An 18,764-nucleotide genomic window follows, 5' to 3' on the forward strand; every position below is an offset into this window, starting at 1 on the left:
CTGGATGGTCCCGGACAGGCCCACGGTAGCAGGACACACGAGGCTCCTCGGTCTCCGTGGTGGGGCTTCCGAAGGACTCATTCTGGATGGATTACAGATATCTTTACATTCTTAAAACTGGGAGGTTTCTGGGTTTGCCCACAGGGAGGAAAACAGAAACAGGAGTAAGTCCTGGTAGATCTTAAATAAAAAGGAAATGAAAGAAAGACCATCTATCTGAGCATAAGGATTGGGTCACTTGTATGAGGGTCACCAAAGGTCCCTATTTTACACTTCACTCGTTCCTAGTCTGACTCAGCCTCAGAATCCTAGGCCAGCCTTCGAAAATGCAGATTCCCAGGGGCGCCTGGGTGGCTCAGTGGATTAAGCTGCTGCCTTCGGCTCAGGTCATGATCTCAGGGTCCTGGGATCGAGCCCCGCATCGGGCTGTCTGCTCCGCGGGGAGCCTGCTTCCTCCTCTCTCTCTCTGCCTGCCTCTCTGCTTACTTGTGATCTCTCTCTCTCTCAAATAAATAAATAAAATCTTAAAAAAAAAAAAAAGAAAATGCAGATTCCCAGTCTCTCTAATTAGAATCTTTGGAATCTTAGTACTTGGCTTTCCCAGGGAGGATGCCCATGGATTCCAGATGCTCTTTACAGAGAGCTCTTTTCAAAAGTATGAGTGAAGAACATCTCTTTAAGGGAATGTGTGCATGAATAATAGGTTGAATATTATTTTGGCTCCTTAATTAGTTTACCTTTTAGCAGTAATGACAGCAACCATGTTCATAAAAGCACATTTTAACAGCCCCCTAAGTGTGTTGTCCCCCTTATTCTGCTCGCTACCCAGCTAGTTAATTACACCAAATCAGCATTCTCTCCTACGCAGCCAGTATACATAATTATTTGTCCATTGCAAATCAACACCTGGATAATTGCATGATAGAATTCTAAATAAAATAAGTTATCTCTGCTGCTGGGCTCTGAAACTCCCCCCACAATCTGTTCTTAAATTAGACAACCTAACAGACAATAGAGCTCTTTCGGCAATGGGCAGAATCTTGTCGGACAGGCTGCGGGAGAAAAAAACCTCTTTGAAATGTTCTTATCATCAAGATGGATGGCTTGGTGATTCAGATAGATATGCAGAAGGAGGGAGGGTGTCTCAGTTTGGGTATTGTGTTAATAATTCATAAGGTGATCTCCCGATTGCCTTCAGGAAGGAACATCCTGTTCCTAATTGCACCCTTATTCCCAGGCAACCAGAAGTATTTCCCAAACAGCTGGGACCATCACTCCTACTGCAATAGGCTTTGCTATGGTTAGCTTTGGGCCATGGGTGCTTAATGTGAAATATATTATTTGGGGAGGAGGAAAGTAATAAATATTTACTGAATGACTGTGTTGTGCCATGGAATGTGCTAAGAGTAAAATGTGTGTTTTATGTAATCCTTCTAACTGTCCTAGAGAACAGTGCAGTTAACAACAGTGTTCTGCAGATGGAGAAGCGAACACTCAGAGAAGCGAAATAACCTTCTCCGTGTTATACACACATGAAGTCGCAGAGCTCCCGAAAGGCCATTGGACTCCAAAGCGTTAGGCACGGTGCCCCTCACTGGTCCTGTGACCTTGTGCCACGACCTCACTTCTCTGTGCCCCCGCCCTCACCCTCACCCCCCTCCCAGGTATTGTGAGTCCTCAGTAAGACAGCTTATGAAACTGGAACAGGCTTGTCTTCAGGGATCATCCTAGCTTTCTTCTCTTCCTTCCAAATCCTGACCCCGTTATAAGGACTAAATGTTGGTGTCTTTCTGCCTTGCCCCCCCCCCCCCCAAGAAAATTCATACCTTGAAGCCCTAACCCCCAGTGTGATGGTACTGGAAGTGGGGCCTTTGGGAGGTAATTAGGTTTAGATTAAGTCATGAGAGTCTACCCATGATGGGATTAGTGCCCTTGTACGAAGAGGGAGAGAGACCTCACATGCATTCTGTCTACCGTGGGAAGACATGGCAATCTGCAAACCAGGAAGAAAGCTCTCACCCAGAACAGAATCAGCCAGCACCTTGGTCTTGGACTTTCGATCCCCCAGACTGTTGTTCAAGCCCCCATCCTATGGGATTTTTGTTACAGCAGCCCGAGCTGACTGAGACACTTCCTGAGACATTTCAGTATCTGTCTAAACCTAGAAGTGAGCACTCAGCTCACTGGGAGGAATTTGTTGAAGTTGACCTCTGCCAGACAGGGAAATACTGTTACCTACCAGAAGTTAAAAAAGAACTCACAGCCAGGCTGAGCACAGCAAAACACTTAGCTTGGCTCTTGCGTGTGTTCCTGTGGCCGGGCTCATTACAGTCCGTGACGAGGCGGGGGGATAAAGGGAAAATAACCTTGGGTATGACATAGCTTTTATTTGGCCATTAGCAGTCTTCAACGAACAGCCCGAAGTGGGAGGCCATGTGTTATTCTCGTGGATTCTGCGTCTCTACTCAGTGTCGTAAAAAAATGCTAATTGCCTGCTTCCTCTGGACCCTGACTTCTGATAGGGGTGCTTGTTAGTTGAAGCTTCTGCAAGGTCACTCCCTGTGTGGGACCGTCACATCACCGGCAGCGCCTTCTACTCCAAGACAGGGTCTCGGTGTTCTTCCTGACAGCAGCTTTGAGGACTGTTCAGAATGGGGGACTTTGCTCAGTGCCCCCTGGGGACTGCTGCAATTTAAATTCCGAGGAGAGGCATTTCCTGGGTTGTAAGGGGAGCAGGTTTGTGCTGAGGTTGAGAAAGGCTCTTCCTTAATGGCTCATCACAAAGGCAACGTTAAAATAACCGTGGGTGTGATATTGACGTTATCCCATTAGGGATTTTATTCCTTGGAGACTAAGTGAATTACACTGACAGAATGGATTTGAAATCGGGTCTGTATGGAAGGGGTGTTTCATGACCCCTTACACTTCCCCATAGTGATTCTGACTCTGGGAATCCACTTGCCTCTTTTCAGTAAAGAAATAAATTCATTCATTTATTCAGTTATTCGGTAGACCTGGGCACTGCCAGTCCACTCTGTGCCAGGCACCATGCTAGGTTCAGAAACCAGAGATGAATCCGTTCAGCCCCCACCCCAGTGGAGCTCAAGTGCAGAGAAGAAGGCATGAGGACAAAGTCAGGGAGGTGCCAGATGCCGTGACAGGTGCTGTGAGGGAATAGTGTGCTAGAAAACGCTGCGCCCTGGTACCTCGGTCAACAATTCTATCATAGCTCCCTACGTTCTGGAACTTACAGACTAAGCACAAGGCTGGATTAAAAAGATTATTACAAATGAGATTGAGTCCTCGGGAGAATGCAAGGGGGGAGTATCAGGAGAGTACTATGGAGGCATTTCCGCGGGGGCCTCTCAGATAGACCCTTGGGATCAGAGGAGCCCTGGGCACATGGTACTGTGCTGACACCTCAGGTGTGGAGTGGGGTGGTGGGGCTGGGGATGGAGAGAGACAGGGCAAGGCAGTGCCTTCCAGGCCCAGACAACAGCAGGGCAACGCTGTAGAAAACAGCCTGCCGTGCACACATGAGCTCCGATTGCCAGTCACTGTCCTATGTTGCTATGTGTCATTTCTCTCACCTACACAGTGACCGAGTATGGGAACAATGGTTATTAGCTACTCTTCAGAGAAGAAAGACACTGTGGCGGACATGGAAGGATCTTACCCAACACAACACTATGTGGACAATGGGTGGGAGAACCGAGACCAGAATGCAGATCCTTGGAATCCAGAGCTTCTGTTCTGGGCCACTGAACCCTGTTGCCTCCCAGTGGAAGATCTCAGGTCTTGGCCTGGGACAAGAAAGATTCTGTTCCTAGCTCAGCTTGCAGTAATTTTACTTACCTCTCTGGCTGTGGGTTCTTCATTCATAGAATGATGACAGTGCCTATTTCCGGTAGCCCTGGAGGAGGAAGGGGGAGAAGGCCTGAGAAGGTCAGGCACAGTGTATGTGTTTATACGGTACTTGTCTTTAAGATAGCTGCCAGTTTGCTGCAGGCTCCATAAGGTGTCTGCTCAAAAAGCTGTAACACAAAGTAAGACATGGCAAGTGCCCTAACCAAATACGGAGTGAGGTCGACCAATGCCAAAGAGCTTAATGGCTAAAAGCACGACCGTTGTCATAACACCTGGGCTCAAAGTCAGGCTGTCAGATTTGACTATGTCAGATTTTCTTCCTTTTCATCATTTTTCTAAGATTTTATTATTTTTTTTTTAAGCAATCTCTATGCCCAGGGTGGGGCTCGAACTCACTGTCCTGAGATCAAGAGTTGCACGCTCTTCTGACTGAGCCAGCCAGGTGTCCTGATGATGTCGGATTTGAATAGTTTCTTCCAAGAAGATAGATACAAAGGAACAGTGAGCACAAGAAAAGATGCTCAACATCATTAGTCCTGAGGAAAACGGAAGACAAAACTCTGATATCACTAAATACTCATAAGGCCGGCTAAAGCAAAAAAGACAAGCAGAAGTATTTGTCTAGAGACAAACAGAAATATTGGCAAGAAAATCTGGTAGAGAAACTGAAATCCTCATACTTTGCAGGCGGGATTATAAACTGGTTACATCACTGAGAAACTGATAGTTTCTCAGGAATTTAAACATAGAATTACCATATGACCCAGGATTATACCTAGGAGAGAAGGGGTACCCGGGGAGAAATGGTGTGATACTAAGAATCGGCAAATCCATAGACAGCAAATGGACTAGTGGTTGCCTAGGTTGGTTTCGGGCAGATGGGGAGGAATTGCTGATGGGTGCAGGGCTTACTTTGGTAGTGAAGATAATGTTATGCAGTTAACTAGCGATGATGACTGTACAATTCTATGAATGTACTAAAACCAGTGAATTATATTCCTCAGAAGAGGGAACTGAATGGTATGGGAATTATATCTCAGTAAAGCTGTTATCTTAAAAATTCCAGTTCTGCTATTGGTGTTGGTCATTGACATCATCTTCCATAAAATAGGGCAGGTGACAGAGTGTAACTTGAAGAGCAGTTGCATGGAAGTTGCACAGAAAATCTTGGCACAGTGATTGGTTAAGTTGCACGGAAAATCTTGGCACAGTGATTGGTAGAGTGAATGGTCGAGAATTGAGAGTGACAGTGTTGGTGATTTTCCTAAAGCACGTGTCCTTTCTTTTGTCCATTCTGAAGCATAGGGTCAGTGGGGCTTTCAGCAAAAAAGGCTGGGGATTCATGATGACTCGGGACACATGAAGACTGACCCTTATGCTACTACCCTCGCATCATATGTGTCTCTGATGAAACAGCCTTATGGCTCCGATCTCTGTTATTTATTTCTTTACTAATATAACAGAGACCTTGCTCAAGATGTGCTCATGAAAAATTACCCTTTTAATGGTGGAGCATTTAATGAGAAACCATATTATCTACTGCGTAAGTGCCCTTCATACAAATTAGCTTGGCCCTAGGTCCTAATCTTAAATTGGGCTCCTACTTTCCTCTAAATGGCCTAATATTTTCTTATTAATCTCTGCCCTCGTTCACCTGGGCTGGCTCTGCCTCCTTATGAAGTGTCCTCCTTGGTAGAGCTCTGTGCCTTGACAAATGTTTCTCAAGGCTGTCTTTGTGTCTGACCCATGGACATTTTCTGCGACATGATGTGGAGGCTGGAAGCTGTTGCATTTTCAAGTTGTCTCTCCAGTGGACTTTTAATGCTGCCAGTGTATTAGGTACCGACAGATCTGGGCCAGGTGAGTTTTGGTACCATAAAAAGATGAGGAAGTCAGGGAGAGTGAGAAGCAATTCATCCTGGTGGTTAAGCGCACAAGCTTGAAAACATAGGACACCTGCAAACCAAAAGTCTGGGCTTTGGCTCAGATAGATCTGGGTTCAGGTCACACTCAGCAGTTTTGGACAAGTTACTTGGTCTCTCAGATGTTCAGTTTAGATCCTCATTTATAAAACCCTAAATGACCACACCTATGCCTAGGGTTATATCTGGGGCTAAACAAGTTGGTATAGACAATGTGCTTTGAACAGACCCTAATAAATGCTTCCTATACGTAGAGCTTGGAGAAGCCCCACACAGTGAAACGGATTTGATTAGTGACTGAAATACTGTCCTGTATTGCAGAGGCAGAGACGGTATCCGGGACCCATATCCTTCCCAAGAGCCAGAGCCAGCCCTAGGCCATCCCCACCCGACTTTGCACTATCATGCAGAGAGCAGTGACCTGTAGGACCACAGCTGTGGTTTTGAGCTAGATGTCTGTACAGGGTGTATCCTGGCAAGTGTCTTCTTTGTTCTTAGCTTTAGTCTCTGACATCCGCCCTCACAGAATCCTGAGGCTGAATTTTTACATTGATTATAGGTTCTGACTAATCATCCCTGTGTTATATCTGCCTTGTGGAATATGATTCAAAGACTTGAATATACCAGGAGTTAGCAAGGGTACAGTGGGATAAAGCACCAGCTGGAAATTAGGAGTCGGACTCTGCAGACATTTCTCCTTTGTGCCCTCCCTCCCTCAGCATCCTATCTTCTATGTGCTTCTTTCACTGGGCTGGTGGTAGTGGCGACAGCTGCCATTTTCTGAGAACTTAGCCAGGTGAATCCGTGCTTTGCACATATTCTCTCCTGTAAGTTACCATTCGCCATAAATTTGAACGTAGATATTGTATCCATATTTGACAGATGAGGAAACTAAGGCTCAGCAGACAGTTCAGTTGGTTTTCAAGTGAGAAAGCCATGACTTGAAATGAGGATGTCCACCAAAGCTGCCGCCTTCTTACACAGCTATAGTAGCGCGTTGCGCATTTTAATTTCTGGTCGCCAAAATCTCGAGCTTGTAGGGGCACAGACTTTGTCTCCTACGTCTGTTGCAGTGAGTTATAGCATCTGGCACAGAGGAGACCCTCAGTGAGGGACGACTGGCTAAATAAGTGAACCGCAGGTTAATGTTTTTTCAGTTGAAAAGCATTATGGAGTGTTAACTGTTGCTGCTGCTTTTCCTCTGTTTTCAGCTCCAATAAATCTCAGCCACATTATAGAAAGGCCTTAGTTTGCACATCATGTAGGTAGGTAAAGGGAAGTAGGCTGAGTTCTCTCTTGTGCACTCAGCTCATTCCGCCCCATGATGGCAGGCTTGATGGAGGAGGTGTTGGAAGTTCACGTTCGTGGTGTTCTGGGACATGAGCATCAGAAGACAAGAGTGCCCCAGGTTTTAAGAACCATGGTTGCAAAGTTTATGAAAGTTTGATGATATTAGAAATTTTAATTCCTGTGCATTCTTCTTTTTTTCTGACTGGGTGAACTTGGGACAAACTCCTTGAATTCTGTGACATTCATACTCTTTGTCTAGAAAATGGATATGGTTGAGGTTTTATGAAGAGTGGGGATCAAGTTTACAAAACGTCTCCCAAGAAACACTCAGCTCACAGAAACTTTACTATCCTTATTTTATGTGGATTTATTTGAATGTCTGGTTGACATGTCCTAGCAAAATATTATGTTAATAGTTACCGAGAAAGTCTGTTGCAGGATATGGGCTCACCATACCAAGTAGCCTATTTCTACACACATATGAGTTAGCAGAAGAGATACTGTAAAACCATTTTTTTGATAATTGTCCCTGGGTCATTACTTGATATAAAGCAATTACTCTGGAGTCTCACTATAAAACAGCCCATGGAACTGGGTATAAGAAGATCTTGGACCCTGGCCAAAGTCATGAAATGCTGGAAATGCCAAAGAGGCTCCGTGCTAATTCTGCTCTAACAAGAATGTCAGACCTGAACTCTTAGTAGGTGGTGATTATTTGTTGAATACCTGGTGTGTATCAAGCTCTGTTTTGGGTGCTTTACACGTGTTGTTTGATTTAATTATCTTAATACCCCATTGGGGTTGGTTATTTTTAACTCTTTTTTTGTTTTTTTTTTTGTTTTTTGTTTCTTTGTTTTGTTTTTCCTTGCCTGAGAAAACAGAGGATGCAAGAAAATTAATTTTCCTCTGGATTTAAAAGGATAGAATCAGAATTTGCATCCAGGAGAACTGGCCTTCTTTCCTACTCCCCCCAGTGGTTTGACTTTCTTAGAAACCAGAGAAGGCAGCTCAGCCCTGGGGACATTAGAAGACAATGGGACCTGCATACCTACAGGCCTGAATCCTGCTTTTCTCTGTTTTTAGGTCAGGATCGCAGTGAAGCCACTTTGATAAAGAGATTTAAAGGTGAAGGGGTCCGGTACAAGGCCAAGCTGATCGGGATTGATGAGGTTTCTGCGGCTCGGGGAGACAAGTTATGTCAAGATTCCATGATGAAACTCAAGGTGCTGTGCAAACATTTTACTTTTACCATGGGGGGAGGGAGTGATTATGATCATTATGGTAAAACTTTTTACTTACTCATTTATTAGTAAATTACATGGTTCAGTGATGAATCGCTGCATGTATTCATTGGGAAGAGATTTCAACCATTATGAAAATGTTTATTGTGCGCCTACTATATGGAGGTGTTTTGCTGGGGCCCAGTTTTGTAACTTTTGAGCATATCACCTTTTATTCAATGTTATCTTCGTTGCGCAATCAATACCTACAAAAAGAAAAGTAAGACTGTCAAATTTTATTGTCCCTCAGATTTTAGGAATCTTCGCCCCTCTTATTTTTGAGTATATTTTAAATATTCTACTATATGAGAAATATGGTAAAAGATGCTGTGGTAAGATAAAAGCTAATTTTATTCATTCTTACCATTCCTATTAATGTTTCCAAACACCATGTAAAAGAAAAATATTTTTTAAAATAATATGTAATGAGATTGTGGGATTTGGAGATATCACAGAGAGGTTTCTGATAATAAATTCTTTAAAGAAGGCCTTTTTATTGAGAAATTGAAGAAAGGAATTGGAAAAAATTAATATACACAATAAAATTGTGCTATTAAATGGCCTTTAAAAACATATGAAAAGAGCATCATTTGTTCCCACATTCTTTTTTTTTTTTAATGATTTTATTTATTTATTTGACAGAGAGAGATCACAAGTAGGCAGAGAGGCAGGCAGAAAGAGAGGAGGAAGCAGGCTCCCCGCTGAGCAGAGAGCCCAGTGCAGGGCTCGATCCCAGGACCCTGAGACCATGGCCTGAGCTAAAGGCAGAGGCTTAACCCACTGAGCCATCCAGGCGCCCCGTTGTTCCCACATTCTGGTCTTCATATAGTCTACATTTCTTTCTTTTAAAAAGCGATTTAAAATATTGAAAAAACAAATGAGTAAGCAGGAAGTCTACAAAATACCTTATGCATTTAGCACATAGAATATAAGTATCGTCCTGATTATAGAATTCACAAAATGTTCTTTGTAAAATATTTTGAAAATACAGAAAAATAAAAGGAGAAAAATGAAAATCACCCATGATACACAAAGAAGATCAGTGTCAACAATTTTATGTGTAACTTATGATCTTTGTATTTTTATGTATATGATATGAATTATAAACACATGTAATATAATTGGAATTACTATTTATATAGTCTTATATCCATTTTTTTCTTACCTACTATTATGTTATGAGAATTTTTTTTCATATCTTCAAATAGTCCCTCAGGGCAAAACTTGGTCGGTGTATTTATTTTTTTAAGTGTAAGAAAGGAGGAACAAAAGAAAAAAATATATGTATATATATGCAAGGCTGGCCAAGTGCTTCCAGCTACAAACCGTGATGGTATCTGTAAAACACTCTCTATGTTACCTTTTCTTTCCTATTTGCTTAATAAATCAGAGATATTATTTTTATTTATGCTATATAAATTGTCTCAGCAGTTTAACATGGATATCAGATGCTAAGTGTCCTTGTAGTATGGCTGTAGGAATCATCATTTTAAAAAAATCTTAATTTTCTTTTTTTTTAAATTTTTAAAAGATTTTTATTTATTTATTTGAGAGAGAGAGAGAGTGAGTGAGCATGGTCTGGGGGGAGAGGGACAGAGAATCCGAAGCAGATTCTGTGCTGAGCGCAAAGCCCAACTCAGGGTCTATCCCATGACCGTGAGATCATGACCTGAGTGGAAACCAGGAGTCAGCCACTTCACTGACTGAACCACCCAGGCACCCCAAAATATTAATCTTCCAAACAGTGTACCCATTATTTTTTTAGCTCTTACATAACCAAGCTTCATTTTAATAGTTATGTATCTATTATAAGGTATACTAGAAAAAGGTTTTAAAGATACCTATATCGTGATTTCACAGATTATCACCTTGCAAAAGGTTAATGTTTTCTTTCTTTCTTTTTCTTTCTTTCTTTCTTTCTTTCTTTCTTTCTTTCTTTCTTTCTTTCACTTCAGCAATGTTATGAGATTTTAGAGCACTCTACTAATGAGCTCTCTTCTGCTAAGCTCCAGTCTGATTGCTAAGTAGATAACAAAGTCTGAGAGGAGGAATTCTAAAGTCCAGCCTTATGACTGATAAATGCTGGGATGAAGGATGTGACCAGCATACATGCCACAGTGGGCATCCGTGAAAGAGAGGGACTGCCGCCCTTGGTTTGTGGAGCGGCTGGATAACTGCCTCCCTTCCTATTCCCACCAGTCCCCGTCCGGCCCCCGAGCAGGACCTGTGATTCATGCATGAGGTTAGACCAGAGGGCAGCCTCTCTAGCAGTGGGCACATTGCAGAGAGAACCCAAAACACACTGAGCCCAGAGTCCTTAGCCTCCCTCCAGACTCCCATCAGATAGAGCCACGCCTTCTCCCCCAAGGAGACCCCACTCAGGGATAGGGATGAAGGCCAGGATCTTCATTTTTGCTGAAGGTCTGTCCTTACTGAGTATGAGGCCAGGCAGATAGAGATTTGCTCCCGACAAATATTTATTAAAGGACATCAAGAAAAATCTCCCAACAGCCTGGTTCTCACCCAGAGCCACAAGTAGGTCTACTGAGGAGCTGATGCTTCTTCTCCCGGCCTCCTGGTAGATAGCCACTCACCAGGCACGTGTCACAGAGCACCCCGTCAGCCAGCTCCCTTCGTGGAAGCGCTGAGGTCTGAGGGGCTTGGAGCAGGAGTCTGCCTGTGCTCGCTGAAGCTTCTCTGTCTGCCTTCACAGTGAGTCAAGCTAGCTGGCCCAGACCTGGCGATGATCGCTGACTTGGAGCGTGTGGGTGTGTTACCTGCCATGAGGTACCCCATCACCCCTCAGAACTGTGAGGTCCCCAAAGCCCTGAGAATTTGTCCTGCCTTGACACACTCCTGTCAGATGCATGGAGCTCGTGGAGGGGTTCTTGGTTCCCAGACAGTTGTGTTCCAATATTTGCAAATTGTTGAGAAGAATGTTGACATTTCAGCTCCCAGTGGTTTTTCTTTAGGAAACAGAAACATAAATGATCGATTCTCCATTTGGCCACCTGCCCAGGAAAGAAAGAGGCAGAGAAGTACAAAATGCCTATTAAACCTTGCAAAAGGGCGCACTTGTTCACATTAGGCCGTATGAGAAATAAAAAAAGAAAATCTGCTTTCCTTTGCTAGACTCTTTGAGGCTGGTACCTTTTCCTATTTTAGAGAGTTTTCTTCTGGATTGTAAAGATTTAAGAGGGGAAATCATATTCCAAGTATGAGTGGGCTGTCGCCTGTCCTCCAACAAAACACCATTATCATTGTATTTTAATTCAGAGTCAGCATAAGCATCTTCCCATCTATCATCTCTTTTGATCTTGTGAGATAGATATTAGCCTCTCTGTTTTATAAATAAGACATCTGAGGTTCATAGAAGTTAAAGGATTTGCCCCGGAACCTTCATTTAACCTGTGTTAAGCACAGAATTTCAAACCTCAGTCTCCGGATGTCCTGTGTCTGATAAGACATAGTTTAATGCTTAATTATATTCTTTTTTGTATCTCCGTTTAATTTATCTTGGTTGCCCAATGAGATTTTAAGCCCTTACTGGTAAGTTTCTGCCCAGTACCCACACATCATTGATTACTTACAAAGTAGTCAGCTTTCAGAGTCCTTGGGCAAAACAGTGGTGGTTGAAACTCCAGGAGGGGATGAGCTCTCCCAGAGACGATGCCTGGAAGGCTAATTTCAGAGCTCTAAATGTGTCATCTGGGGTCCTCTAAGAAGCAGAAGCTACCCTGGCTAGGTGAGATGAGGACACTTTAATGAAAGAGACACTTAGAAAGGGTAGGTAAGGTTAAATAAGGGAACTAGGGATGGTGATGCTCTCAGGAACCTGCAACAGTAGAAAGCAGCCACCACCCTGGGAGGAAATATATTTACTAAAACCCACAGAGAGCAGGATTGAGGAGGAAGCCCACTCCCTCACCAAGCAAAACTATAGGTACTGCCAGAGCTGTAGGACAAGGAAGGAAAGGATGTGTTTAGAATACCCTGAGCTCTCTCCCCAACCACCCTCTGATCTCCCGCCCGTCTTGCACTGGTGAAACTCAAATGGAATCCAGAGGGCAGGAAGCCCAGCAAGGAATGAAGTCCACAGGGGCCAGGCTCTGGGCACAAAGCAGAAGAGAGGAGAATATTTCAATTCTTTTTTTTTTCCTTTTTAACTGGGAAAAGTAAAATTTGGGGTTAGTTTTTTCCAATTGTAGCTAATAATTGGGATGGTTGGAATTAGACACCAGTATTTTGTTGTTGGTTTTTTGTGTTTTTGTTTTTTTTTTTTTAAATCATAGAATGTTCTGGAATAGCACTGTAGGTTTTCAGCCATCCATGCCCAAAATCTGTTGTGTTTTCCTACCTGCTTTTCAGGGTCCACTGAGATCACAGCCATCCCACTATGTGCATGCACTGTGCCGGGTAGGGTTTCTCAGAGCCCTGTCCTGTACTTCCCCTTATCTCATCCTCAGGGGACCCGTAGGTGGACAGGGCAGCCTGTTAATCCTGCCTGATGCATCTGACCCTTTGTGTGTCACTTCCTTCATGGAAATACTACCTATGTGTGACTCCCTGAGGGATGTTCGTGTCCATCATTTCACAAGCGTCTGGCGCATGGCATTGCTTCGTAGTATGAGTGTTAGTACCCGTAATAATGATAACTGTTACTCACCCAGCTCTCCTGACATGCGACACACTGTGCTAAGTGCTGTATGGGTGTAACTGTTTTTAATATCTAATATCTGAACACCCTTATGAGGTAGGAAATGTGATTATTTTCATTTAAACTTCCCCTTCACTGTGGAGTCTGGGAACCGATGGTTCCACCTGGCTGTTTGCAAAACATTTTTGACATATCTGTAGTATATTGTGCAGTCTTTTCTCTCTCTCTCTCTCTTTTTTTTTAAATTTATGTGTTCCCAAAAAACTCTAAAAGCAAGGTTATAACAGAAGGAAGCCCAACATCTTATTAGTTCCTTGAGGTTTCAGGAGGTCACTTCAGGTCCTGGCCTTATGTTTCCTTATATGTAAATTAAGGGAGATGATTTTTTACTTTCTAGGATTAGGGCATGGGCTACATTATATGACAGGGAAGAGAACCTGTAGCACATAAGAGTAGGTCCCCAAGAAAATGCTTGACTGTATTTTCCAGATTTCCAGCAGTGACTTAGGTGGCTAACGTGAGGCACAGAGACCCGAAAGGCACCTACCGCCACATCTTCTGACCACCCCTCCCTCCCCCGTCCTCACACACACACACACACACCCTTCCGAGCTGTCTCCTGGACCTCTGCTGGTTCTGCATCCCGGCAGTGAATAATCTTGTGGAGAAATGAGACCGTGAGGCATGCCGTCTGCTGGCAAACTTGCATGGCCTTAGCGCAATTTTTCAGAGCTTGACTCGGGGTCCTGTCTCACAGGAGAAACATGCTTGATAAAATTAGAGTTTTATTTCCCCAAAGACAGCCCTGCATGGAGAGTCCTTCCCTCTTTCATTTGTCATGGAAAGCCACCCCCAGCAGCCCGAAGCAGAAATTCTCCTGGAACGCATGTGTGGGCTCTTTCCATTCTGTCCGTCCCCTCTGTGTACAGCTGCATTCTGCTGTTAGAGGCAGCAGTGATTCAGGGAGCTAAGGACTGTGAGGACTGTTTCCCGGACAGAGACATTGGAGCAGCTCTCCTTGATTGGAGGTGCCGCCCTCTCCCCACCAAGGACTGTGATGTTCTCTCCTAAGAGGAGTTTAACAAGAAGGAAGGACTTCCCGCTCCTTTGACACAGTCCCTCCAGTCCTTCCCTTTACGATGGAGCTACTTCTTGTTCTCTTCTGTGTTACATCTGGAGATCTGAAGTTGGAGGTCTAGCTACAGATAGGTAGCCGCATCAGGTATTTGATTCCAAATCCAGCCAAGAACCCATCATTCAAAGTGAAGATTCCCAGGGTTCAAAGTCCCATGGGCCCACTCCCTGTGGCAGGGAGAGTCACTTCTCCTTTCAAGTGCTGGCTTGAGGCTGAGCTCCATTCTCAACTGGGCACGTAGGATGGATAAAACAGAGTTCTGGGCACAAATGAGCTTTCGTTCTACTGGGCAAAGGCAGATGGTCACCAGATGAACCAATAAGTATGTCAGATGGCAGTAAGGACCCGTGAGGAAAAGGGAACCAAGGAGGTGCAAAGGGGACAGGGTTCAGAGACTGTGTCCCCAAAAAGATAGCTTTAGAAATAAGAATTAACTTTGGCTGTTCTCTCCATGTTCCTGAGAATCTCCCCTCAGTGAATTCACAGGAAAGCAAGCTGCACATTGAGGACTCTAGAAACCTCCGGTTAAGCAGGACCGTTACAGAGACAGAGGACTTAGCTTTGGGGGGTGAGTCACTCTCTTCAACTATTGAGAGGACAGGCAGTGTCGGAGGGTTCTCTGGTAACTGAGCGGCAGTCCTAAGGGACCAAAAGAGCAATGCTGGGGAGGGTTACCTGGAGAGGTTTTTGGCTTGCTGGAAAGAAGCCACCGCAGGAAGGATTAGGTGTCCCCTGCAGTGGAAGTCTGGAGAGCTGAGTTGTAGGCTTAGCTCTCTGCCAGCCCCCTATGCCGCCTCAGCACGGCCGACCCCCACCTCGCAGACATCACTTTCCTCACTTGTCAGCAGGAAACGTGGAAGACTTTCTCTAGCTCTGACATTCTGTGTGTCTGCAGTGGTGTAAGTGGCACTCAAGAATGAATCGGTGACTTGGGAGGGAGTGGATTTCCTGCTAGTAGGTCCCCAATCAGGAACCAGAGCACAGAGTTTTAGGGACAGTCATTCGTTTACTAGAAGAAGTTAACTTTCGTGACATCCCTGTAGTACTGCAGGGACTGTACTGGGTTCTTAATTAAATTTTCATTTAATTCTCTCCCCATGCAAAGATAGTGTTTACACTTGAGGAAGTGGCAGTGAGAATTAAGTCATTTGCCCAAGATCACGGAGAGCCAGGAGCATAAACCAGCCATCGGGATTGCACAGAACATTTCCGGTACCCACAGTGAGGATAACCAAACAGCCTCAAAGGGGGTGCCCCATCCCTGTGCCTTCTGGTCATCTCTGTTCTGAATACCGCTGCTTCTCTGACACTGGGGTCATCAACATGCTCTTCTGATGAGAGCACAGATGACTTTTATCTCCCAGAAACATGACGTCATGCTGATCTTCAACTGTCCTACTCCTAGAAGCCCAGAACTATAACTGCTAATAATTGGACTTGATCTTGCACTCAGGGCAGTCTGACAGTGATGATGGGGTTAGAAGCTCCAAAACTCTTAATGCAGATTTCTTGTCCTCACCCTCTGAGTGACACCCTCCTAGGAAGCCCGTGCTTCCCTATCACTGGCCACCCTAAAAGCTAGTTTAAAAAGCAAGTGTCTTCGCCCTTAACTTACATCATATCAACTGTGGGAGATCTCTGGATAGCACATTCATCCTGCAAGAATAACAGAGTGCCTCTTCCCTCCAGGGACTGTCCTGGGCACCCGGGATAGAGCAGTGAGCAGAGCGACACCCCTGCTGTTTGTGATGTTTGCCTTCTAACTGACTCGGATACGTAGCTTTGGTTTATAAAAAGTTTGGAAAAGTGGGGAGACAGGGGCATTGATCAATGGGATGTGCTTGATAGGTACCTTCCTACTGAAAAGGATAAAGGAAAAAAGAAAACTTGTGTGGGTAAAAACTGCAAACCGTAAGCATGTAACTCTGGTGATCGTATTTTTTCCAGACAAAAGGAGACATGCAGTCTGGCCGTGGTTTTTATTTTCTTTCTACTCTCTAAAATCGATGACGGTGAAAATTGTCTCCAGAAGTAAAGATAAAATCACATTTAGGAATATATTCTGTGACTCCTCTTTACTTAATAGGTTGAAACCATATACAGTATGAAGCCCAGAAACATATTATTAATAAGAGGATCATATTGTATTTATCTTAGGGTCTTGGATTCTGAGCCGATATCTAGGCATACAGGAGGCGTTCTGTAAATTTTAAGTAGTCATGTGAACCAGCGTTCAGGTGTCTGTTGATACAGTGTTAGATATAACGTTAGGGTACCACTTACCCTAAAACATCAAGAAGAGGCCAGCACGCTGGGGAGGGAAGAATGGAAGGGGCGAGTGTGAGAGAGAGCAGCGTGAGTGATTGGTGGTATTGGTGGGTGGTATCTGACTGCCACCGGGACTGGAGGGAATCTTCAAATGTACATACACTCTCAAGTAAAAACCATGTCCTTCTTTCAACAGGGCGTTGTTGCTGGCGCGCGTTCCAAAGGAGAACACAAACAGAAAATCTTTTTAACCATCTCCTTTGGAGGTATCAAAATCTTTGACGAGAAGACAGGGGTAAGTGAAAGAATCACATGGCACTATGAAATTGAATCCATTGATAGATGTGCCCTTAAAAGCCTCTCCTCGCTGGGCAGGAATATCAAACAAGCATAAAAACACATAAAGCGACTGACAAACTTGATCAACTGTGATCGTCCATCAAAGGGAGGCTCTTCCCTGACTTGGCCACAGTGTTTCTAACAGTGTGACTGTGATAAAAGTGTCACACAGGCCGGGAATCTAGCGGGAGACTGATGAGCTTTGAAGCGCGGTGGGTGATGTGAGCGCTGAAGTTAAATTTCTTTGTGTGCTGGCAACTTTAATGACGTGCATCCTAGAGGTGGACGCACGAATGTCTTTTGACTTGGTCAGGGCCTCTAGAGTCTCCTGAGTTTAGCCTGTGCCACCTTGCAATTGCTGTAATCGCCAAGAATGGAGTTTTCAATCTTGGGAAGATCTGTCACCGCATGACCAGGAAATGTCAGGGCTGATGTGTTTGTTGAACCTGCCAAGGAAATGGTTTGTGTTTTTATCAACCCCCCCAGCAGCAGTTAGCTCACACACTCATCCCCAGGGCTGCCCTGACTTTGGTGGTGTCCTGTTCACTGATGATAAGGGGAAAACAGAAAAATGTTCTATGCTCTGTTGGGTCCAGAGAGCAGGAGTCAGATGGACGTGGTTTTTTTCCTTTTACTCCTTCCGTGTTTTACAGCTTATAAAATACTTGACTCATATCACCTCCCTTGCACTTCCCAAGTTAATTTTCAAATGTTGTAGGTGCCACCAGACTTAACCAGCAAAATTACTCACCCTTAGTCATTTTGCATTATATTTTCTCCCCTTTATTCTGACTCCTATTGGGATGCCACATGGGTAGGAGGACGATAATTTAACGGTAAAAATGGGTTTTGAAGAGAAGGTATTTTTGAATAATTAGTAATAGGATAGATATTTGTCTGCCCAGATTCATAGCAGCATTATTCACAGCGACCAAAAGGTAGAAACCAGCATTGGATGAGTGGATACAGAAAATGTGGTGCCTGCCTCCAATGGAATATGAGTCCACAGCAAAAGGAAGAAAGTTCTGACCCGTGCTACTACACAAAGAAAACTTGAAGACATGCAAAGTAAAACAAGCCAGTTATAAAAAGGCAAATTCTGTAGGATTCCACTTCTGTGACATATCTAGAGAAATGAAATTCAGAGAGACAAAAGTGGAATAGTGGTGGTGAGGGCCTGTGGTAGGGGTTGGGGGGGGCATGTGATGAAGAGTGAGTGTTTAGTGAGTATAGAGTTACCATTTGGGAAGAAGAAAATGGCGTTGTGATGGATTGGGGGAGGGTCACTGTACAACACTGTCCATGCACTTTTTACCCCTGAACTCTATGCCAAGAAACACTTAGAATGGTAAATTTTTAGTTATGTGAAGTTTACCGTTATAAAAAAGCTCATGGTGATAACTTCCCTTCATGGGGTACCTACTGTGTACTAACATGCATATCAGTCATGTTACATACATGATTCAGTTTTGTCCTCACAGCAGTCTTATGGGAAAAATAATAACAACAATTAATTCATCAAGCACGTAATATGTGCCAGGCATTGTTGTGAATCCTTTGTAAATACCAATTCTGTTAACCTTCACGACAGCCCTGTGAGGTAGATGGGAATACCCTCTCCAGCTAGAGATACTGAGGAGAGAAACATAGTCATAATTTATTGAAAGTAAGTGGTGGTTAGAGACAGGATTAGAATCCAGGTTAGTCTGACTCGTGAGTCTTCTCCCTCAGCCTTCATGCCTGTTATCTCTCAGGGTAAGTGACCTTGCCAAGGTTATCGAGCAAGTCGGAGGCAGAACTGGGATTTGGCCTCCTGTTGGCCCAAATCGTTGTCAGGGCAGTTGAGCTCTCTGTTGTCGAGAGAGGTGGGCCTACCTGGGGATGCTTTGGGAGAAGGGAGTTTAGAATGAGGGCACGAGCACTGGGAATAAAGGAGCTTGAACACCAGAAGAAATAAGAGCCTAATGAAAGCCTCCCTGCCTTAATAAAAGGACCGTTTCTGAAAC

General features: G+C 44.2%; 1 protein-coding gene across 6 annotated transcripts in view; it reads left to right on the forward strand.

Moving 5' to 3' along the window:
- Positions 1-18,764, forward strand: part of DAB1 (DAB adaptor protein 1) — a 1,148,653-nt gene that overhangs the window by 992,709 nt on the left and 137,180 nt on the right. For all 6 annotated transcript variants that reach the window (XM_046006944.1, XM_046006943.1, XM_046006941.1 and 3 more), the window contains 2 exons: positions 8,163-8,302; positions 16,616-16,714. In XM_046006944.1, coding sequence (XP_045862900.1) covers positions 8,163-8,302; positions 16,616-16,714 — 239 coding nt within the window. The remainder of the gene's footprint in view (positions 1-8,162; positions 8,303-16,615; positions 16,715-18,764) is intronic.

Source organism: Meles meles, chromosome 1 (assembly GCF_922984935.1).
Source record: "Meles meles chromosome 1, mMelMel3.1 paternal haplotype, whole genome shotgun sequence".
Taxonomy (NCBI): Eukaryota; Metazoa; Chordata; class Mammalia; order Carnivora; family Mustelidae; genus Meles; species Meles meles.